The 23,931-nt window shown below is 46.1% G+C and overlaps 1 protein-coding gene across 2 annotated transcripts in view; it reads left to right on the forward strand.

The window, feature by feature from the left end:
* The first annotated feature begins 667 nt into the window (after window positions 1–667).
* The window catches only part of INSR (insulin receptor), a 55,632-nt gene continuing 32,368 nt past the window's right edge, over window positions 668–23,931 (forward strand). The window contains exons 1-2 of one of the 2 annotated variants that reach the window (XM_082780140.1): window positions 668–812; window positions 9,191–9,742. In XM_082780140.1, coding sequence (XP_082636266.1) covers window positions 9,202–9,742 — 541 coding nt within the window. In that variant the 5' untranslated portion in view covers window positions 668–812; window positions 9,191–9,201. Of the gene's footprint in view, window positions 813–860; window positions 1,056–9,190; window positions 9,743–23,931 lie in introns of those variants that run through there. The other variant, XM_082780139.1, reaches the window with a different exon arrangement.

Below are 23,931 nucleotides of genomic sequence, written 5' to 3' on the forward strand. Positions count from 1 at the left end.
AATGGAGCCAAGGCAGAGTTCTGGTGCTCCGCTCACCCGTGGCCTGCCTCATGGTCCATTAATGAGCAAGAAATGCAATACAGAAGTGGGGTTTGTTGAAAGCTGATGGTGTGGCAAAGATTGGGAAGACGACTGTATTTACTAAGTGTTTTGGAATGAAAAAAAAAGCTTTATTCCTGCAGTTTATGTAACTCTATCTCCCAGAAGTGGGTGAAAGCAAGCGCCAGGTGAAATTACTGGAAGTTGCCAGGAACCGTAGTGTAATGGCTTAGTGCAACTACAAAGCGCAGAGGACTAAAAAAAATAATAAAAAATAAAATAAAAAAAGAGGAAAACGCATCAGACGCTGCATCCCCCTGGAGAAAGGGGCTGACATAGCTCCTCAGCGCTGGCCCTCCTGCCCTCACACAGCACCACCCGGCCCAAACCCAGCCTAATCTTTACCCTTAACCCCCCCAAAATCGCTTCTTTTCCCCTTGAAAAAGGACCGTCCCCGGTCCCCGTTCCCTCAGCGCCGCGGCCCGGCAGGTGGAAGCCGCCGCCGCCGCCTCCTCCGCTCCTCCCCCGGCCCCGGCCCCGGCTCTGCGCCGCCCTTTGCCGCCGCCCCGCTCCTCTCCTCTCCTCTCCCAGCTGACGGGGGCAGCCCCTTGTTTACCGGCCAGGGCAAGCAGGCAGCCGCCAGCCCGGCCTGCGCTGCGAGGCGGCGGCGGCCTCACGCCTCACCGGGGGCCGGCGGGGAGGAACACGGGGCCGCCCCGTTTCCCTCAGCCGGCGGCTATTAAAGAAGGAGAAGGAAAAGAAGAGGGAGGAGGGTGGGTGGAAGAGGGGTGGGGGGGGGGGGGGTGAGGCCCTCAGCGGGTCCCTCACCGACGATGCGAAGCCCGGCCCGGCCCCCGCGCCCGCCCCGCGGCCTCTGATTCGCCCCAGCCGGGACGCGCCGAGCCGCGGCGGCCGCAGGGACGCGGGCATGGCACCGAGACGAGCAGCGGCGGCGGCGCTGGCCGGGGCCGTGGTGCTGCTGCTGGCGGCCTGCTGCGGCCGAGGCCGCGGGGAGAGTGAGTAGGGGAGCCGGGGTGTGTGTGGGGGGGGGCGAGGCCTAAACGGGCGGTAGGGTTTGGGGGGGGGGGGGGCACCGGCGCCGTGAGGGGGCGGGCGGGTCCCCGCCGCCTGCACCCTTTGGACCTGGCGAGCGCCGCCGAGCCCAGGCCGCGGCGGTGGGGACGGCGGCCCCGGGGAAGGCTCGGTTGGGGCCTGCGGGTCCCCGTGGTGCCGGAGGGGCCCGGAGCTCTCCTCACCCCGGGAGCGGCTCGGGTGACCTTCAGGGCTCGCTGTGGGGTGTGTGTGTGGGGAGGTTCGGTCCCAAATTGCCGAGGGGCCGTGAGTGGGGTAGGGGGCGGCTCGGAGGAGGTCGAGATTGGAGCGGGGAGGGCAGGACGGAGGCTGGAAGGGCTTGGGGCCCCCGCTGGGTGCCCGGGTTGCCGCGGTGTTTACTCACGGGCACGCCGCTCGGCTGCTTCTCCACACGCCCAGGGGGTCAGGGTGCTGCCCCTGCCCGGGCTGCCCTCCTCTATCAGGGCCTCCCCGGTTTCTGTTGGGGTACAAGAGGCTGTTTGGGGCTCCCCGACGCTTCTCTTTTAAGGCTGGTTTGAAAACGAGCTCCAGTTTCAAGAGGTTCGTAGCGTGGCGAGGCTTCGAGTCGGGAGGGTTTGTCATTAACCGCAGGAATACTTGTAGGTAATCTTCCAAAGCTGCGGGTATTAAAGGGGGATAAAGCTCGAAGGTAGGGATCTGTGCTTAAACAGCGACTTGTAGAATGCGAGGTAGGGATCTAAAGGTGGTGAATTGGAGGTGGCGAGCTCGTGAAATTAATGGCTGATGTGAGTTTAAGCCTTAGGAGCTGCTTTTGATGGGTAATATTGAATAAACTTTCTTAAGAAACTGCTCTAGTCGAAGGTTTTAATGTCAATGATTACAGTTGCTTTTTTTTTTTTTAATGTAAGGAACATATTTAGTTGAAGAGAACTAACTAGATGCTCAAATTGTCAATCCCGTAGCGCATCCCGTAGTCTACCTGTTAGCTTCCCCATCAGAAAAGGCCACAGCAAGAGAATTGCATCAAGTGCAGACGAGACAATCCTGGGCATTTTTAAAACGGGGGTGATACTGAGGGAATAAAGCAGGGTGTACCTTTGAGACAGCCTCGTTTTTTGCAGCAATCTGACAAGTCACGTATTTCAAAAACACCTAATTCCGACCTCATACAACGCTGTTACATTAGAATCCTTTAAAAGAGACTGCGGATATGTTTTTAACTAGGGAGGGTAAGTTATAGCTGGCAAGCATGTACAAACCCGCCCATCACCGACAGAGGAATGGAGAAGGTAGTTGACATATAGCACTAATAATAAATCCATACACAACTTTAGTCCAGCAGTTCCTAATTTGAAAACATTATTATTACCACCACGCTGAAGCTTTTTATTTATTTATTTACTTACGTGCTTAAAAGCGTATTCTGCCTCTTTGGTTGCAAGAGTGAATACGATCATAGCTGCTTCATCTGTGTGGTAGGAAAATACGCTCTACAATTTATGGATGGAGAGACAGGAGCGATGTACAGGACATAAAAGCAGCATCCGGGGTGGAATATTTGTGTATCATTCATACAACACAGACACTTTTCAAAGTATCTTAGAGGCTGTTTGGACAGTAAGTTCCTGAATTCAAAAGGTTTTCAGCTACTTTGATGTTTGACTCCATTTTCTGAGAATGATTAGATCACACAGCACCACAGCGTGGATTGAAAACAACACGCTAACGTGGAGGCCTGCATCAGAGTGGCTGGAAGGGTAAATGCATGCACAATAGTTGCATAAGCAAACAAGTTGTTCCCTGAGCAACGGGACTAATGAAGTCTGCTTTCTTGGAGATTTGCGTCCTGCATTCAGTACAAGCGTGCCCCATGATAACGCTGCTCTCCAGTGACAATATTCCCTGAGCTCTGAGCCGAACCATGATATTTCTTGTGCCACGTGTCTTCTTCTTCCCTTTACTTGTTGCAGACAATGCTAGCATTCGTCTCACATCTGCTAAGAGCCGGGGCAAAAGCAGCGTATGGTGTGTTGAGCAGGCAAGCTGTATGGAGGGTTTATTCACTCTTGAAGCTGTCTTTTGATGGAGATGCTGAAGGTTTTCCTCCTTAACCCATCCCCAGTTTTCATGTGTTTGGGAATCCTGTGTGTGTGCGCTCTCTTCCTCTTTTACATTTGGTTTAGTTGGGTTCAGATGTGGCTGAGAGGAGGAGAAGCAAGGGTTAAGGAAAGGAGACCAGACCTGCTCACAGCGTGAAGATGCACACATCTTTTTTAGTTAAGAAAAGCAGGTTTGGCTTTTTATTTTTTCTTTATCACTGTGTAAACATAATGCAGCTTCTCGAAATAAATCTCATGCGTGACTCACACGGCAGTTCATTAGTTGTGGTATTCAGGGTGGGATTCACCTCACCTGGTCTCAGGCATCTATCAAAGGAGCAATATGCGTTGGGCTCCTTTTGAAATTAGTAGAAAGCTAATCAATACAGTCACTAGAGGTTAGAGTATGCTTCTTCCTCTTCTAAGCTCTTCACCTGAAGCTGGTCGCTGTACTTGCACGCTGTTGCTGGTGGTGGGAGTTAGGAATCTGTCTGAGCTCTCTGTGCTGATGTTAGGTGGGACTAATTCCATTTTTTTTTTCCTTTAGTAATAGCCTTTTAATGTTATTTTCCTCGGTGTTGTTAATTTTGATTCATTTGGGGTTCTTTTTTCTGCTCCTAAACTCATTAAGAAGCCGGTCTCTTACGTTTTAACGTTGAGAGACTCGGTCTAGAGTGAAATGTCGCTCCGGGGGGTTTAAAGTAGGAAGAGTGACTGCAGCAGGGCAGTGTCAGAAGCAGGCAGTGACCGTGTCCACCAACCATCCCAGCGTGTGCCCTTGCTATTTTAGAGAGGCAGTGCATTCATTCTGAATAGCCTACAAAAAACCCACAGGCTTTCTGATCGATTTTGGGGTGGCTGTTTTGTGGAACATAACTTATTTTAATGTTGACAACCGAATCCCCAAATCTGCTGGCAGTGACCTCTGCTCATTGCTCTGATGGATCTCCCGTGGTCCCGGGATGCTGTCGTTCCAGCACCACCCCTTCCAGTATCTTTGCTTGGAAAAACACAGCAGCACGAGCCTTGTTTTCCCCTGATGTTTTGATTTGAATGTGGAGAGTGTGATGTTGTAGTAAACCGGGCGTTAGAGGCAGACTGGGAGGTTATGTATGCTTTTGGCATTAAAGAAAGCAAGCTCCGTGACAGGCTGGCCCTTAGTTCAGGAACACTGGCTTGCGTAGTGAAAGATAACAGCCACCCGAGATGTTATCCGAGCAGGCTGCAGGTTCATAAACAGCCTCACTTTTGAGTGCATTTCTGAATTTGCTTTGTTGCTCAGATCCAAGTGACTGAGGTGCAAAACCAAAGCTCAAAAACAAATGTTTTGCTAATAGATAGCTCCTGTTTGTTAAACTGTTACTGCACTAGGCTAGAAGCTGGCTTGTGGTCCTTTCTTCTGTCCCGTCCCTTAACAGGATTCTTTCATGTCTCAATTATCCTAAGAAACACCTAAAAGCCCATTTCCCAGTTTCCTAATGCCTTCTGTGTACAAGTTAGCATTATATAGAATCACCAAGTTTTTGATTTAATCGGCGAGTGCAATTTTTCCTAAATGATTCCTTTATTCACGTCGGTAGTGAACACTCTAAAATGTGCAATTAACTAATGGTTATCTTAAATGGTTTATGTTCCTTCTGTGTAATCCTACATCATCCTGGCCTCGATTGTTCAAGAGCCAGAGCTCTAAAGCAGTGAATCATTAAGGTCTGGTATCCAGCTAGTTTACTATAAACAAGGCTTAAGTTCCAGCTATTCCCTCGGTTAAACTGTATCTCCAGAAGTAACCTCTGACATCAGATCTCCTTTCTTCATTCAGCGCTTGAAGGTTGCTACCAAACTAGTTTGTTCGAGAGGCTTGGTTGGCATCCCAGGATTTTTTATTTTTATTAAAAAAAAAAAAAAAAAAAAAAAAAAAAACTTGCAACTTTTTTCTTGGGGATCTGATGAAACGTGTCTATAATGATATTTTTTTTTTATTGTTATTATTGTTTTTTAAGTTCCTTTGAATAGCTTAGTAGCTAGGGATGGAGGAGTTTTTCTTCTCTGGCAGTGTCGTGCTGTGCTGCTGGACGCGGAGCCTGTTTCTGCTGAAACGCAGGAATCTGTGTTAGCAGGGCTTTTGCCAGTAGCTTGAACAGGAATAGCATTGGGCCTACTATTAGGGAATCAGACTGAGATAGTTATTTTGCTGATTTCTGTATTTTTGGACCCAGGTTGTCTGCCTTACAATTGACTCCTCAACTTTGCTCTCCCGGGATCGCACCTGACTAGCCTTTGTACTGAATCACTGAGTAATCCCCCTGCCCCTGCAGAAGAAATACTACTGAGAGAGGCTGTGGAAAGCCACTTACTACTTTGCTTAAAACTGCTTCTCGTTGTCTTGGCAACGATAAATTTATGGGCGACTTCAGCAGCTGCTGCATGAGCAGAAGATGCAAACTGCTGAACAGAATTCAAGAGCAGGAAAAGATTGAGGACCCCGCAGCAGAAAAGCAGGGTTTGTTTTAGATAGGTGTAACTCCTTCTCCTCGATGCCTGAGGAATTAAAAATGAGGTTCAGCTTCTGTGGTGATACTTATCACTTAAAAACCAAACTGAAGTAGATAACGAAAAATAATTCTTAAATGTAATTTTCTCTGAATGTGGAAAAAGCTGGATAAAGCCCCTGAATCTTTGTACATTTCCAATCATAGTAGCCTTTTATTCAATTGTTTGTTTCGGAAACGAGCATGTGATTTGATTGAAATTCCTTTTAAGTTTCTTTGCCAGGCTAACGTTGCAGTGTTTGACATCTCCTTCCATGAAAAGGGCTTGGGCAGAAGCTCCTGGTGCTGGAACCCCTTAAGGCCTGCAGAAAACATACAGGTTTATGACATGCTATTGCTCAGGTTTGAAAGCAGCAGAGTTTGAAGAACTCAGGTCACATCCTGGTTTGCCAGGGCGTGTGGAATCTCCTGTCTGGTCTGTGCTGGCAGCACTGCTCACAAATAATGCTCTCTGTGTGAGAGTTGAGAATTGGCCCAAAATACAAAAATAGTTCTAAAAAGCCAAGTGAGCTGATGGACTGTGGATGTGTGCTTCCAGCTCCAGTAGATCTATACAATTAATTAACTCTTCAAAATGCTTTGCTGTTTACCCACAAGCATCACCTGCCTCTTTTTAGGTTTAGCTTCATCTAACTTTTTTGCTTTCACACACTTCGTGAAAATATTTGTCTGTCTCAGCCTTTGGCTGCCTTCTCTGCAAGCTGCAGTGGGGGGAATGCTGCAGGTGAGGGTGGTTTGTACCCTGCATGGGTGTCTAAATCGTGTTTTTGGAGGAGGGAGGAAAGCCTTTGAGCTGCTTTCTTTTCTTCTCCATGCTGGGGGCTGAGTGCCTGGGGCAGGGCCGGTTTCTGGTGACTTACCCAATTCCCCTCAGAATGATGATGAAAGACTCGGGTGACTACATGTAGTGTGTAGGTGCTTTTTGTGGCCTTAAGCCATGATAAAAGCCTGGAGCTTTTACTCTCAGAAGTAATTCTTCGGCTGCAGGGTTGAGCTGTATCTTTTTGGCCTGTCCATTTCTGTGAGGTCTGTGATGGAGCAATTGCTCCTGGGTTCCACCTCGGTCAGCTTGCTGTTATTTCACCTCTGTGCTTGGCAAGTAGTTATTAAGAAACAAGGAGGTGGATTTTGCATTACCAGATAGTTCCAGCTCCATTGGTCACTTGTACATTGAATTTCAATGTTTTTGAGTGTTATTGGTCCTTTCCTGAAGAAGCTACTGGCATAGACGCAGGATTTTTTTGGGGAATGATTTAAAATATATATGCGTTCTTGATTAAAATTTTTGACCTTAATAGAATATATTCTCCTGGGCAATGAAACACGCAAGCCTTTCAGTAAGAAACAACCCAGGGAGAAGTCCCCGAACCTTCTCTCCTTCCCAGTCTGTGTGTGGCTGGGAATTATTCTGTCCTTCTGCACAGCTTTAGATTTGTTGAAGCTTTTCCATTTGGCACCAGTTGATCAGCAGTGATTATGCTCCCACCAATTGCTCCTTCTTGATTGAATGTCAGGAGCTTGTTAGAAGCTGCAAAGCAGCTAATTGCTTCCCAGCATAGGCAGCTTAAGTTTGGAATAACATATGAATGTGCTGATTTTACTTGTTACTAAAAAAAAAAAAAAAATCCTCCTTATGCTGATGGCATTTCTTCGAGGTTTTTCCTTCCCCCATCAGGGCTGACAATTTATTTGCTTCTTGATCTGAGCCTCAGACACGTAACTTGGAGGTTTGCAGCTCTTGCAGAAAGGCCCAGGTGATGGGGCTGTGTCGCACGCCCCCTCCCTTGGAGATACTCGTCAAAATTGATTAAATTAAATAACAAGAAACCTTCCTTAAACCAAAGCTATTGCTCCCCCAGTTCTTTGATCCCCTGCCTGGGATGGACAACGAGCTTTCTGGTTTGCTTCCCATTTTTCTGCGGTGTTTCTTGCTCCTATGTGGTCTTCAGATTTCCTTCCCCACCTTAGGAACACCCGCGATCCCTGGTGCAGTGTGCATTAGCTATTTCTTCCAGAAAGAAATTTGTGAAACGACTTGGATACGGTGCCAAAAATCCTATTGGGCAATAACATTGCTCCGGATCCTATATTAGTGCTGCCAGTTTTATTTTTTATTGCAGTGGAGCAGATTTCTGAATAATCATTAAGACGTTTGCATAGAATTTATTTTTAACCCGCACAGCAGTGGTCTTTGTACAGCCGGGAGGAGTCAGGCGATTGTAACCATCAAACATCTGGGCATATGTTAATTCTGGAAGCCCTGATTATTGCTGAGTGTGTTCTTGAAGTTTAATTTTATACATAGTGACAAAGAAAAGTAAATGTGCTGGGCTTTTAACTCCAAAGGGGAGTGTGTGTGTGTGCGGGGGCAAGTCTCTGCTGTAGTCAAAAGAGGACTCCTAAAGTAGATGCAGTCTTAAAATTAAATATTTCCACCTGGGCAGGTGGAAGTGGTTGTCTTGCACGCTTGTATCACCAGACAGGCTTCCCTTTCCTCTGATGTTCTCCCAGAGTGTTAAGGGCTGGCTCTATCTTTCATGAAATTTGTTTTTCTAAAGGGTTATCGCTAGGGTTTTCATTGTGTTGTGTGGACATGGTGCTCTAGATTTCCTTACCTGTAATTAGAATTCAAATTTTCCCCATTCAGACTTGTTTCCTTCTTCCCAACTTTTTGCTGCTGCCTGGCTTCGTGTTATTCTGTTTCCCTTCTAACCCAGGCTTCGTATCCTTGTTTGCTCTGCCGGTTCTTTGGGTTACTGGTTCTGCTCAACAAACTGTCCAGGTAGCCAAGGCAGGGAGATTTGCAACCTTTAGAAAATAATAACAAAAAAACACAACCCAACAACAAAACGCCTAACCTGAAAAGAATGCTCGGGGCACAAATGACTGGTGTAGTAAATTACTCATCAGCAAAGTCTGGGCGAGAGCCGAGGCTGCATCTTCCATGTGGATTTCCAGTTTTTTCCCTTCCCGAGCACTGTCATTTCCTCCCCATTCTTCTTTTCCTATCTCTTCCCTCCCTGCAACCATTCTAAATTACTCCCTCTAATCCAGTGGCATTAATTGCACAATCTGGGATGAGGTAGGTGTGTCGCTGGCAACTATCTAAAGAAAACAGACTCTGTTGCATGGACACCTCTTACTTTGTAAACGCTGAATGACGTCTGCGGGCTGCTGTTGCCGCTCCGGTCGTGATAGGGGTAATATCCAGCAGCTCAAGATGGCAGAAAAAAATTATGAAATACTCTTTCAGTTCATATTTTGTAACCCTATACCAGGGAGCGTTCCCAACAGTGTATTTCTTAACGCTCGAAGCGTGCTTTTATTGAAAAGGCCCTGGCTGTGTGTTCTGAACGTAGCGATATATTATGGCACGGTTGGAAAAATGGGTGTATTTGGAAAACTGTTTTTTTAAAAAATAAGTAAATAGCGTTGTTCTTTGCCTTCCAGTTTGCAGAAGCATGGACATTCGCAACAATCTGACCCGGCTGAACATGCTTGAGAACTGCACTGTGATCGAGGGCCACTTGCAAATATTGCTGATGTTTAAAACCAAGCCTGAAGATTTCCGCGAGCTCAGCTTTCCCAAACTGACTATGATTACAGACTACTTGCTGCTTTTTCGCGTCTACGGCCTGGAGAGCTTAAAGGGACTCTTCCCCAACCTCACTGTGATTCGAGGAACCCATCTGTTCTTTAACTACGCGCTCGTCATTTTTGAGATGGTTCACCTGAAGGAGATCGGCCTCTACAACCTGATGAACATCACTCGAGGCGCCGTGCGGATCGAGAAGAACAACGAATTGTGCTACTTGTCCACCATCGACTGGTCGAGGATTTTGGATTCTGTAGAAGACAACTACATCGTCGCCAACAAGGATGACAAAGAAGAGTGTGGAGATGTGTGTCCGGGCACTGTGAAAGGGAAAAGCAACTGCCCGCCCACTGTGATCAACGGCATCTTCATCGAGCGCTGCTGGACCCACGACCGCTGCCAGAGAGGTGGGTCTGCGGGGCGGTGAGTGGTGTGCTTTCAGTGTGGGTTTTAACCTCTCAGATCTGTCTGGGAGCTGAGACGTCAGCTGTTAATCACCTGTGTGAATAGTGTGTCCAAAAATGCTGTGTTTCGTTTCTCTAGAAAGTCAGGGACTGCCTAGAGCTCCCCGGTTCAGTGTGCTGTGAGTATAGCTGTTATCTTGTGTACTGGTTAGTGGTATTAGTGCTTCTGGGGCTTGGCTATGGGATTAAAAGTCCAGGTTGATTGAAAGACGGAAACAAAGCAGCAGGAAAGGTCTTTCAGGAATAAACCTGACTCCGGAAGAGTGCAATTATATTTTTACTGAAACCATCCGGTCATAAAATGTGCAAGATAGGTGGATGGGTGAGCAGTGTTTGCACACAGTGAGACGCTGGAAGCCGAATCGGACTGGAAGAAAAGGAAAAGGAGGAAAAAGAGAGGTCCTGGGCAGTGCCTGCCCATTGCAGGAGCCCTGGGGAGGGAGAAGGAATCGCGCTTTCAGGCTCGGGTTTTGGTTCAGAGAGAGAGGTGTGTTCAGAAAGGCAGCTGCTGTCCTAACCCCTGAACCCCAGGTCTGAAACTGTGTTAGGGTTGCTTTTAATTTCATACAGATTTGTTTTTTCCAAGCTTGGAGCCGACCTTAAGTTTAGTTTTAATTATATATTTGCTTTGATTTATGTTATGACTGACGGGGAGCAAAGTGAATTGAGGTAAAACTGACACATTCAGAGCTGTCTGTCTTGGAGGTAGTGCATCCAAATGAAGCAGTGTGTCCTAAGACGAAATTAGGAAACTTGCGGGCTGGAGAGCATTTCTTGCCAAGCTTTAAAGGGCAACTCTGAGTGCTAAGTGCCAAATTTGAGAAGGAATTCCTAGCAGTATGCATACGCTAATGAAATTAATGTGGTTTCCCCTCTGCTACTCCTCACCCCAAATTGTCTAGCTTCCTTTTAAAGAAAGTGGTTATTTTTTATTGCCGGAATAACAGGGTATGAGCAAGAACATGCAGGAGTGTATGTGTGTTTCTTTTTTTAAATGAAAACTCAGGTTATAAAGCACTTTAGTTTCTAAACTCTTTTGGTGTACAGTTATTATCAGCACTGAAACCTGGTTTCTTACACGTTCCTGTTTTGCATTTTCTACTATTTCATGGGGTTAAAGACCTAACTGAAACGTTTTCTGTGGCTGGACCATTCATAATGTCCCTCATTCCTGTGAATCTTCTGGGGCTGTGCTACAGCAGGCTGGAATGTATGGTTTCTCTCCTTTATGTGACTGCCTATTTCCACGAAACCTGTAGGAATGTAATATTTTTACCTTAGGGGCAGAAATCTCAGCTCCTCAGCCTCTCACACAAATTCAGCTAAATTCATCGGAGGATACTGTGCGTGATCATGCACTTAGGTACCTAAAGAAGCCAGCCTAATAAATCTGTTTGACTTGAATTTGAAATTTGAATTCGGAAACGATTTCAGAAGAAATTCTATGCAAATTCTCCATCTGGTTTTCTGTGTTCCTTTTGAGAAAATGTAGAGAAGCCGGGCTCCTGCATACTTTGGCTGTAACTGATGTGCATTTTCAAAAGCACTTACTCCTACTTAGCTTTGTTTTGAATGCTAAGCTTCGTGCTTTCATTGGTAGCTGGTGTTCTCAACGAGATGGTATCTGCATTACATTGTGCCTGGTGACACCTGCCTCTATACCTCAGAAGCTATTTTAACTGTTCTTCGGTACTCTTTTACATGTGTTAGCCTTTTTTTTGACTGTTTTAGACTTCCAGTACACGCACTCTAGTAGCTATGGGAGAGATTGGGGCATTTATTTAGTGTATCTGTTAGTGGAATCGCTGCCTTCTCTGTTCTTTTGCCAGCCCTAACGTATCCTTAGCATGTGTAATTGTTTTGTCAAGATTATTATAAGCTTGTGTGAATTGTACTTTGGCTTTCCTTTGCCTGAAGAGCTCAGAGTAACACCCAGCACTGAGGGTATTAATGTCAGGAAGTCTTTCCCTCTGCATTTACGCAGCTTATCCGGGAATCTTCTGCAGCTAGTGCTGTCTCATTGAGCGTGCTGAAGTCTCACATCATTTGGGTTTTTAAGTATTTTCCCCTCTTCTTTTTTAGTTGCTTTTTTTTTTTTTTTTTTCTTTTTGCAGTGGTGGGATGAAATGCAGAAGTTTCAGTATAGTTTTCTGGGGGGAAGTTGGGTTTTGTTTGTTTTAGCGCAGGTTTTTGATGTTTGTGTTCATGCACTGTTCACAGAACTTAGCATAAAACCTCAGTTTTGTAGTTTTCTATTTTTCTTCTTCGGATGGGAAGTTGTTGAGGTCTAAACACCAAAGGCTGATAGCCCTGCTAGATAGTTCTGCCCTGGGACTGTGGACTGTGATATTTTGCTGTTCTGTCTGCCAGAAAACCATACTTCAGGAATACTCAACTACCGCTTGTTTTGATGCTACAGAATGTGTGTCAGTTCAACAGGGAAAGGTCCCAAGCTGGCAAGCTTTGCCAGCCCGCTGAATCTACTTTGCCAGCCTTTGAATCTTGCTGGAGAAACGAGGGAGATGAGCAGGAACCTCGCGAGGATGTGCATGAAGGTTGGAGGATGGCACCGTGCAGAAGCTGAACGTGATGGGAGGGAGGTGGGAATGGTCAGGACCAAAGGGGATCCCCTGGAGTCCCCCATGCCTTCCACACCAGTCCCTGGCCCTTTTGTGCCTGCTGCCCGTGGCCACTTGGGTGCCATCCCCACCACATCTCACGCTGAGCATGCGTCTTTGGTATTTCTGTCTTTTAATCAGCACAGATATCCCAGTTGACTCCAAAACTAACTTTCAGTTACAGCGTGTAATTATCTCGGAGGCACACTTCCAAGTCTCTGAATCATACTTACAGCTCTAACTCCAGCCCAGAATTTTTTTTCAGTTGGTGATAACGCGTTGAAGACAACAAAGTGAAGATCTTCTTACAGACCTTAGAGCTAAGGTTGTGCATGAAGCCAGTCGGGAGGAACTGAAATGATTTGTGGGCAGCCGTGTGCTCTGAAACAGCAAACTCGTGATGCTGAAGAATCTCTGTGTGAGTATGAAGACGTGTAGGTGGATATACCAAAAATCGAGATTGGTCAGGATGTGTTTCCTGCAAGCTTTCCTTTCCTTTTTTCAAAATCACTTGTCTTGGTGTGAGAAGCAAGTCAGTTCAGCTAAGGCCAACTCACGTTGTATTTTGGGTAGGAAGGGAGAGAAATATGTAGTCTGTTTGGAATTTGGGTCTAGCCTTGTGCTGTTTATGGCAGCCAAGGGCTGTGACTATTCTGGAGGTTTTGTACCTTTTCAGCCCACGTTTTTGTAAGGCCTTTTTATATGTACATACTCTTATTTTCATTGCCATAAAAATGTAGTTCTTAGTTCAGCGCAGCATGTTCATGCAGAGAGCGCCGTTGCTGAAGAATTCAGACAACAAAAATGCTGGAAATGCCACGTCCTAGACCTCAGTTCAGATTTGCCAAACATGATTTTCATATTTTGCATTTTTTTCCATGTGTTTTTTTTTTTTTTTTAAATGTAATAAAAATGCTATATGTCTGTCACTCCACTTGCGGAAGGAACAATTCCCTGTGAAATAGGATTTCCTGCCAATTCTCTCTGCAGTCAGTCTTCCCTGTCCATACGTAATTCGAAGCAGTCTGATGTTTTCGACAGTCTCATTGTAAAAGCAATTCAGCCTTTAACTTGTGTGTCGGGTCATCTAGAGGTAGAGTAAGGTAGTAGGAAGGAAAAATGGAATGGCCAAATAAAAATTAACAGGAAAGCAATCTGTAATATCAGCCAGTCCCTTGGTGACTACCGAAGGGCTGCATTCCTGGGATATAAGGACAAATATCTGAAATACGAGTGGTGAAATTCAAGTTCTCCTGTTCATTCCAAATGAAACCTTTGCAGGATTCTTTTATCTTTGTGGTCTCGGGACTTCATGCTACGTAGGAATTTGAGTTACTAAGAGTGTAGGGGGGCCATTTCAGGTTTGTACGTAGACTCTTTCTTCAAACTATTGCTTTATGTGATTAAAAACAAAAGGTATCTCTCTCAATCAGTGTAATCACAAATTTGCAAAATATTAACCTCATTAAAAGGAAGGGGAAGGTAAATAAAACCATTTGTGCCAGTTGAAGAGGATAAAATAGAGCAGGTAGTAGTGATAACAGTCTGGAGTAATTGGCATGTAAAGGAGCTGCTAAAGAAAGGCACTGTATGAAAATAATGATGCTTGTCTGGATTTTTTTATGGTGTGTAAGCAGGTCTGGAGACTGGGGTTACAGCTGAATCTCTTTCCTTTTCCTGTGACCTGTCCAGGCAAAATAATGGGACAGGTAGGGGACAGGTAAGGATCTGAAGAGTTGCTTTAGTAGCCTGCTTTGTTTCCTAGTACAAACAACACAACAAAGCACTAAGAAAAACGTTGCTCAGCCTGAAGTGTTTTTCAACTGCTGTGAAACAGCTTTTAAAGAGACTGGTGCCAGAAGAAATCCTGCAACGATGAACATCTTCAAGGCAGATTTGAATAATAAAGTTCAGAGGTGTGTGTGGGAAACATTTTGTGATGTTTACTTAGGTAGAAATACTACTTAGCAACAGCTTCCTGTAATTTTTATGTGCTGGGAATTTCGGTAACCATAAGCTGAGCTTTATTACCTTTGTATGGGAAAGGGGTCTCGAAGCACTGCACAGACTTAGCCAACCTCAAGGGCAAGATATTTTTAAAGCTTCAAACACAAAGAAATTTTTCCAGTTGCTACCACATGAAGTGGAAGTGCTCTTTTTATTTGGAGATCTGATAAGACCTGCCTCTTTTTTTCCTTCCCAGCTCTGACAAATGCCAGATGGAAGTTGACACCCGATAATCTCACTGGGGCGTCTGTTCCGAACCTTGCCAAGCGACAGCTTTATTGAGCGCGTGTAGCGCTTGTGGTCAGGGCTATTGTGATGCTTGCAAACTGCTGGACATCCTAAACTAACTCACTTCAGCTTATAAAGAGTAGTTGAGACATTTACGGTGCTTGGTGGTGCGATGCAGCCTGTGGAATTGGGAAGAAGGGGTGAAAGAGTCCACACCAATGGCTATTTAAGAGTATACTACCTACTTAAAATAATGAGCAGGACTTGGTGCTGTGAAGAAGACCCTAGTTTGGTTTTTTGCTTTAACAGCACACTGACCTGGGCTGACGCAAGGCTGTAGGGTTTCAATACTTGGTGTTTCAGCATGCTATTAAGTCCCCATGTACGCAGCTCCTGTGGTCCCCCCACGTTGGTGTTTCTTGGGCTTCTTCACTGCTGCACCTATGCTTAAACACAGGGGTTAATGGTTTCCTTATCCCCCTTATCCACAACCAGCACTTCAAACAGAAGTGACGGTTTGATCCCTTCTGTCTTCAGAGCACTTGGATGGGGACTAATTCCCAACTCGCCCAACAGTTAATGGCAGTAAATAGAGATAAATTGCTCCAAAGTTAGCGATTTCTGTATGGACACCTTGTCCAGGTGAACGTGTTTGATCAGCTGAAAAGGAGAATGAGGTATTGTACCCATAAAATGGAAGAAACATTAATCTTGTTTGGTTTGAGCTGCGATTTTAATTCTTTTTTCCTTCACCCCTTCCCCAAAGCTCTTGCTGTAAGCTGCTGTCCGGGCTGCAGAGGAGTTTAACATGCAGGGGCATGGAAGATGCTCTGAGTTGGGATCGCTGCTCAGGCTTCAGTGGCAACCCAATGTCAACTACTTGTTATTTCCAGGGCTGGCATGCCACGGGTACTTCAGCTAGAATACTTATTTTTCCCACTTCAAGGACAGATCCAAGTTACTGTGTTTCCCTTAAACAAGGGAACCTGCATTAGCCCTTGTTAGACAAAATAGAGCGGGCTGACTACGCTTGGCAGACGCGTTCGTCGGAAAATGCTGTTGTCTGGGCATGGATGTAGAGGTAGGAAGTCAGGGAATGATTAAAAAAACAAACCTGAGCAACGGGGTTAACTGGTGTTAGTAATGCATGAATGGGAGCGCTGCAAATGGTTCACCCAGCCTGATGTGTTTGCCTGGGGAGGAGGAGATTGTTTCATTCAGAGCAAATCCTACTGACTGCTGGGGTGCTCTGGTGTGGTAAGTCGAGATAAGGAACTGGCTGGTTTATATATCCTGTACGTTTCCCTCTGCTCACCCCTCTTAATGAAGGCAGAGCAATGGCTCTTCATTAAAATTTTTAAGATTTAAAATAAAGGGTAAAAGTATTCTAAATGAAAATACAATTCTGGTGCCTCTTCCCAGATTTTGGCAAATAGAGCAGAGTAAATTCAAGATACGTGTGATTTCATACGGTGCTTACATTGTATGATGAAAGGCCTTCTTGTAGAAGGCCTCGAAAGGATTGTGAACCGCTCGAGTCCCTACAAAGACGTATATTCAGTGTGTGCAAGGAGACCAACTGAAACATGCCACTTGGCAAAGCTCTCTGCAGCATCTTTCTCTATCAGGAGTTGCATTTGACAGGGATGGCCACTGTAAATACACCTTGTGTTTAACCCCTCCACTGCACATATACCTGGGGTTATTTTTTTTTGGGGGGAGTGTGACCACTGCAAAGATTATTTCTAGCTGAAAGGTCGGTGACTTCGGGACCTCTGATTAATGACAGATGCTGTGAATAACTGTCTGTGTCCTGAGGAAGCGGCTCTCACCCTTCTCTGTCTCTAACAATAGCTGGTGAAAAGTTCAACGATCACGCTTCCCAATTATATCCTATAATTGTCTGCGAGTTCCTATTGGAGGGACGTGAATGAACTTGCTGGGATGTTTATGCTCCTTAATTAGGGCTGCTGCTTAGCTGGGAAGGGGAAAAAAAAAAAAAATAGGTTGGGTAGCGGGAAGCTGGGGGGGGCACGGGCTGTGCTCGACCTGGCAGCGGGGCTGAGCTGCTCGCGGCGTGCCTGCAGTTATTTCGGTCGCTGCTTTGATCCAAAGTTTGCGGCTGGCCTTGCGTAAGCGCACGAAGCAGCGCTCCGGGGCTCGGTCACTGAAATAAATGCTGGGGATTGCAGCTGCGTGCGTTCATAACCTTTATCTGGCCGTGGTTAGGTGAGGGGACCGGGGGGGCGCTGCGCCGGCTGGGCTGGCGTTGTCGGAGAGTCGGCGGCGTTGCTTTTATTTTGGCTTGGGAAATTTCAAACAAACAGAGAATTAACTTTGGCTTTGCGGAGCGCTCGAATGTTGGCTGAGCGAGCGTAATGTTTTCGTTTGAGTCTGGCTTCCCCGTGAATCTGTATTTAAATGAGCTGAAAACAGCAGTGCAGCGCGCTTGGCACCTGTTCGTGTCCAGAAAATTTTCTGACGTGGAATTTCCCTCTCTCTTCTCCAAAATACGGCCAGAATCACTGCAGAGGAGAAGGACTGGGGCTGGGCAAGCTGATGCTCTTGTATGAACAAGGAGCCTCTGGCTCAGCACCCTGGGTGAATTCCTTCGCTGGCGATCGTGCTCAGGTACGGCCCTGACCAGAGGCTGCCTCTGGAGCACGTCGGGGTCAGAGGCTCTGAGGATGAGGGTGTTTTGCAGGAACTCCCAGAAAAAGAGATGGAAAGAAAGTCTGCTTAGAATAGAACAGTGTTCGGCAGAACACTAGGATTCATTTTCTTGTTGCCTTTCTTTTTAAAGGGCTCAGGGTGTACCTGGTTTCTCTGGCATCACTTCAGAGCTCTCAAGAAAAAATAAACGTGATTTTGATCTTGTGGATCAGGTTAGAAGTGCCCTTTTTCAGGATGTTAAGAAATACTGCTCCATTGTAATGGTAAATCGGGCATTTTCAGCCTTCCCAGACATCAGCTACCACGCTGTAAGTGCTGAAGCACTGGCAGGTGCCGGGCAGTTGAGCTCCTGACTTTTATAAGCCTTGGTCATATGCAAACGTAATGAGGGTGACAGGTATTTAACAAGGTCAGTCTGATTAATCTATGTGGTGGAGATCATAAGGTTTCTAAGATCTTCTTAGTCAAGGAAGGGAAATTACATTGATCTGGTCATAGGACAGCTCCAATTATTTGTTTCCTGTGTAATTTGAAGGCTTCTGGAGATGTGCAAAGCTTATTGCTGGTCACCTGGGACTCCCACCGAGTTGCTGTTGCTGCTGGGATGTGGCCGCGCTGCAATTTTGGGGCCCTGACACGATGAGCTGCGCCTGAGCTCAGGTTACAGGGACGCACTGATGGCTTTTAAGTCAATGCACAGAGTTAAGGGAATGCAGGTAGCAAGCTCCTCGTTCTCGTTTAGTGCTTTTTGCAAAGCAGATTGTCTGGGGCAGGGAGGGAGGAGGTCACTCCCCTTGTGAATCTAGAACTGCCTCGTAATGCCAGCTTTCTGCAATCAAGAACGTATGTAAGGAATGCTCACACTCAGAGGTGGGCCTGGACCCTGTTGCACCATTAAAGACACAGCTGGAAAATCTTACAATCACGTAGGAAGCTCTAGCAGGGTGTTGGGTTTCCTAAGAATAAGGCACATGCAAGTCAGCAGACCTCACAGGATAACAAGGACAACAGAGATGTGGTAACCAAGCATTCTTCTGTTAGCTTTGTAGATTTTGTTAGGCATCCACGTTGTGTCACAGCAGTGCAAGGATTTTAATATTTCATAAGCAATAAAGCTATTCATTAAAATTTGAGTATCAGACAAATGCTTCCTATCTGTTCCACAAAAACAATCAGTCGTAGTCCGTGGGTAATGAAAACATAAAGGCAGTGACTTAATAAAAACAAATGGGGCTGCTTTTTCCTCGTCTTCAGTTTTTTTCTGAACGTCATCTTTCTGAAATAAGGCTGATTGCGCTGGATGTGTTTACACAGCTTCGGCTCAGGATGAATGAGTCCAAGAGTTCCCTTGTAAGTACCCCTCAAAAGCTCCCGAAAGCCAGGGAGGAAATGGAGCTCCTCACTGTGATGTCTGACCGTCTCACCCGGTGGAGCCTTAATGTGGCTTAAAGGAATAAGGCTTTTGTTTTAAAGCAGTGTTAAAAATTTAAAGCTCAGCAAACTGTTTCTCTGTTCGTTCAATTCTGTGGGTTTTAGACTTGGCGGATCTGTGCGTGGCGTGCGTTTCTGGCAGAACTGAAAGCCTAATGTGCAGGAGCTGTCGTGCTGGAAGACTTAATGAAAAAGCAGTTATGTGGAAACCAGTGATTTATCTGAAACAACTTCTTCACCTCATTGGCAGGTTTCTACAGCTATTAAATTAGCAAAAGCCCGTGAGAGAAGAGAAATGTCATGTATGGATCACCATTTCCTTAGGCTTCTCTTCCACACTACAATAACGTTATCTCTGTTGCTGTTTAAATAATTTGTACAGTGTTTGGCTGCTCTCTCAGCACTTAGAGATCGCATTTCTGTGGCTAGATACAAAACTACTTGATAAAGGTATCTCGTTCTAATAGGTTTATCAAGCAGCAGGTTTTGTTTTGAGGAATATGAAACGCTCCCCTGCGAGCCTGTGGATTTGGTGGGGGCGATAAGAAAAATGTCCCCGGGTCTGAGTGGCTCTGCAGGAGGAGGAGCTGCATCTCTGTTCTTGTTGAGCAGCGTGGGGAAAAGCATGTTGTTTTTCCACATGCTCAATTCTGCGATAACAAAAAACTCCAGATTGTGTTTTTAAACAAGCTTCAGGTCTCCCCATGCTCAGATTCGCCGGTGACTATCCATTACAGCAACACGTTCACCCACCCAAAGCCTAATTTGAAGTGGCACGGTTTCAAACACGAGCCTTGCTTTGATACCGCAGGGGAGCAAACGGGACTGAGCAATAAACCAAGTGCTCGCTCTGCACCAAGTGTTTTGCAGAGGATCGTGTGCTGGAGGTGGACTTTGACACCGCCGGTCTCCTCTCGGCGCTGTTGTTGGCCGTTTGGGTGGTTCTGTGCAATTTGCTTCCCCTGTCCGGGCCTCAATGTTTGTCTGTAAAATGGAGCCGGTCGCACGGACCTGCTGACGAGTGAGGCTTCAATAAAGCTCAAAAAATAAATATGGAAAAAAAATAAATAAATACGGTGAATGCAGGAAGTGCCTTGAGGCGAAAATTTATCTGGAGATCTTTAAGAACATTTTAGACAAACAGCTGTCAGAAATGTCGTAGGTAAAGTATTTGATCTGTCCCCGGACAGGTGGATGGGCTGGGTGGCATCTCGAAAAGTTCTTCGGCTCCATTCCAGTTGAAGATTGCTTGCAAGGATGGCTGCTCTGTGCTGCGATTCGAAACCCTCCCTGCTTAGCTTGAGAAAAAGACTCTTTGTCTCTGGAGAAACCGATAGGGCTTCAGGTTTTGTGCAGGAGAGTCCCACGTTGTCATCCCGAGAGAGCAAACTCGTTAGTATAGTGCTTTTTCAGAGGATTATATCCATTGTAGGATTATTTCCATATGTTTTTTTTTTCCCCCCTGCAGTAATTACCCCATTTAGGGATCGGCAGGCGTCAAGGCTCAACGCTGAGGGTATCAAGCAGATCAGCTCTGAATGGTCTTAATTACTCGGAAATGGACAGTGCTGATGGTAACGGGTGGTCAGACTGTATGGCCACTGCCGTGCTGGTAAACATCCCCGAGGCTGCAGCTTCTTGGCAGGGGTGGCACGGGGTGGACAGGAGCCTGCACGGCTCATGTTGTGCGGGCAGATCTTGTTTCTCCCTGTGCTCAGCGCAGTTGAGCTGGCTGATAATGAGACTTGTGCTACTACCGTGCTTCCTCGTTACTGAACAAAGTGAGTGCGGTGATGGTCAGCCTTGTTTTAAGAATTTACAGTGTCAGAGGCATGGAATAAACCAGAATTTTCAAGGTTCTGACCGTTGGAGCCGGTTACAATTGTGGAAGAACGATTGAGAATCCGATCCAACTGCAGCTGATGTAGTTCCCCCACTGTTCTCTTGTCTTTATTGGGGGTGGCACAACTAGTTTGGGATTAAATTCCTTCAGATTACAATTTTCCCTTGCATAATTTATAAGTAGAAATAGAGTAAAGGCCTCTAAGGTAGGCTTGTGCAATATGGTTTGTTTCTTTTTACCAATCTCTAGTCTTCTGTTCTTCCTTAAGCTTGTATCTGTCTGACGTTTTGTCTCTTTTATTGTTTCTTTCTGGGACTTTGATTAGAGAAGCAGGGTGATGTGGCAGGGCGTGTATCCTGGAGATCAAAAACTGCAGGGAACGCTTGCAATGAGAAACCATCGGGTGGATGTGTGTCTGGATGGAGCTGAGCTGGATAGCGGGTGTAGGGCTGCATATTATTTTACACTGAATTATTTGGAAGTAGGCATTACTGGTACACCGAAGATGACAAGGGCAAGTAGTAAATAAAAATATATTTCAGAGAGAGGTCTCAACTGCTTGGCTCTAGGGCTGCAAGCAACCAGTATCTATTTCAGTGCTAAGTAAATTCTTATACCTAGAAATAAACTGCGGAGAGCATACTTAGAGCTTTGGGCAGAGGGAGAGAGGTGTGTAGATTAGTGTACAGGAGTTGGTGTGGCCAAAAGGACTACAGTAGGTGAAAGAATGTTACATGGGCATATATAATCTGTCTGTTTGATACCAATATAGCCAGGAATGAGAAGCTGCAAACATTTTTCCTTTTCCACAGTTCAAGTGTGATTTTGAAAAAAATAAAAAAATTAAAAAAAAAATAGCCGTAGGTCCAGTGAAAACCATGAAACCTATCAGTGGAAAAATGCTTTACAATACTTAGTTTTGGATGTATGGATGTGGGGAATAAATCTGATAACGGGGCCTTCGGCTTGGGAGTTGAAGTGGAGCAAACCAGGCTAGGAACAAAGCTCGCTTTCAGTGCTGCTCGTTCTCTAAAACAGTTAAAGCTTGTGGTCAGCTTCTTGTCACTAAAATCATTTAAATCAGGACCAGATAACTTTCTAAAATTGATCAGCCAAGTGGAAGTTGAATCTGTTGGCAATAAACAGGAGTCCAGAGCAAGTGACCAGAGAGGTCCTCTGGTTGGAAACGTGGCTGCTGCGCCTGGGTAGCGAGCGCAGGCATCTGTGGGTCTGTCTGATGGGTCTGAGCACTCACCAAGAAGCAGCAATTGGGAATTGTCTGCCCCAGAAGGATCTGTGTTAGCCCTTTGGCAACCCCTCCTGCGTGCTGGCTGCTCCCTGGGGGTGTAACTGCTGCGCTTCCATCCCCGGCAGGGCAGGGCTCTGGCTGCTCCAGGCGCCGAGCCTGTCCCTGCTGCTGCCTCCAGCAGTCCTGGCGAGGAGCAAAGCCCTTTCCCCTCGGAGTGCATGCAGTGGGACAGAGCCTGGCATTGTAATCAGCTCCCTGCTGCAGCCGTTCCCTGCCCAGCGTGTGTTTGGGCAGCGTGCTGAGCCACCGAACACTAGGATGGGTTATGCCTCCTGGTGAGTTAAGGGAAAAAAAGTCTGGGCAGCAGTGCTCATTAGCTGTGCTCCGTGGCAGCATTTAGCTTCCAAATGCTTCTCTGTACAACTAGCCTCAGGTGGTGCTTCACCATTCCCTCCTCATCCAGCTCCCTGGCTTTCTGGGTGGTGGAAGGGGGGCATCTGGATCACATTTTGTTCCTCTCTCTGGCTCCCTTGCAGTACCTTCATCCCCAAACGCAAATTCAGCTTCAGTACTGATGTTTACAATTGGTGAGTATGCCATGGAATCTGTCCAGATTAAAATCTTAACCTCTGTCTGACATTTCTGTGTAGATCATTAGTTATCAGCTTAATCTCCTTGTGGTTAATCTTATACTTCCGCCCGTTCCATTACCTTTCTCAGTCATGGACAGCTCCGCTTCCCTGTTTGCTGTAAACTCCACGTCCTTTTCAGTATAGATTTGCTCTTATTTTGTGTCTGGGTTACACTTTATACATCTTTCCACATAACATACCTCAGACGCAATCTTCCTTATCCCCACAGAGCCGAATGTGTCAGCTTAGCTTTCATTCTTTCCTGCCTTGTTTACTACAACATCCTTCTCGGTGGCCTTGAGAAAAGCAATTTTATTCCTCTCTTATCTTTTCAGAAAGCAAAGGTTATACTTTTCGCCTCGTGCTTTGATCGTATCACTCCTTATTTTCAGGAAAAGGTTTGTAGGTAGAAGTAACAGCTCATGTTAGACCTACATTTGGAAAAACAAGATGTCCTTAGACCATCACTAGACATGGAAGCACTTCTGCGAGTCTTCATTTGTCTCTGTTTCTCAGAACGTAAGATACAAACCTCTCTGCTAGTCCTTTGTGGTTTGTCCTCATTCAGCATCTTCTCATCCAGCACTAGGGTGCTGACATCTCAGCCTGGTCAGCCCACGGTGCCAATCAGGAAATAAATCGACCTGATGAGGAGCTTGCCCCCAGCACCACACGGATGAACAGGGAGGTGGTGCACATCCTGCTGGGGCAGGGAGTTCAAAATAAAGTACAGGTAGAGAATTTATGCTCAGTGAGACTCAATTACACTCGTGTTTAGGACATCTGTGGCTGCCTGGATCGCTTTGCTGTGATTCTCTGGGGTCTTCTGGGATCGCAGTGTGAAGGAGCAGGTTTGTCAGGGGAGTAGGTTAGAGTGAACAGGGATGTTTGTAAGATGCTGGATGTCGGAAAGAGTAATACATGGTTAAATATTAACAGGGAGCTCTCATGAGGCTCCCAGGTGGCGTGTCAACCATTGACCGATAAAAGCTAATCCTTAGGCTGTAAATATGGATTGCAATTTCAAGAACGACAACAACAACAACAAAGCCACCCTGATAGCTGCGAGTAAAACGGTGAGCAAAGCTGTACAGAACACTTCCCCCAATTCCCCTTATAGATTCTGGGTTTGGGCTGAATTGCAAACCCTCTGATCTGACGTGTAGATCAAGTACAGTGTGAGGTGGCTGATGTCCAGACCACCACAGAATTAGCTGTTCCTTCCAAATCTCTGTGTTCCCCAGAGGCTAGATACACTGAGCTTCTCTGCTTTCTTTCAGGGACACAATGAATTCAGCAATTCTATTGCAGATTACTCTCAGGAGGACTGGAGGTTGGAAGCTTGTGGACCCCAGCCCTCAGGTACCTAAGGGACAGGAGAGGGTGAGGTGGTTTAATTCATGCTCTTCAGTTATCAGCCATCACTGGGGCTGGGGACACCAAACCCTGGA

The sequence above is a fragment of the Aythya marila genome, assembly GCF_965140915.1.
Source record: "Aythya marila genome assembly, chromosome: 27".
NCBI lineage: Eukaryota > Metazoa > Chordata > Aves > Anseriformes > Anatidae > Aythya > Aythya marila.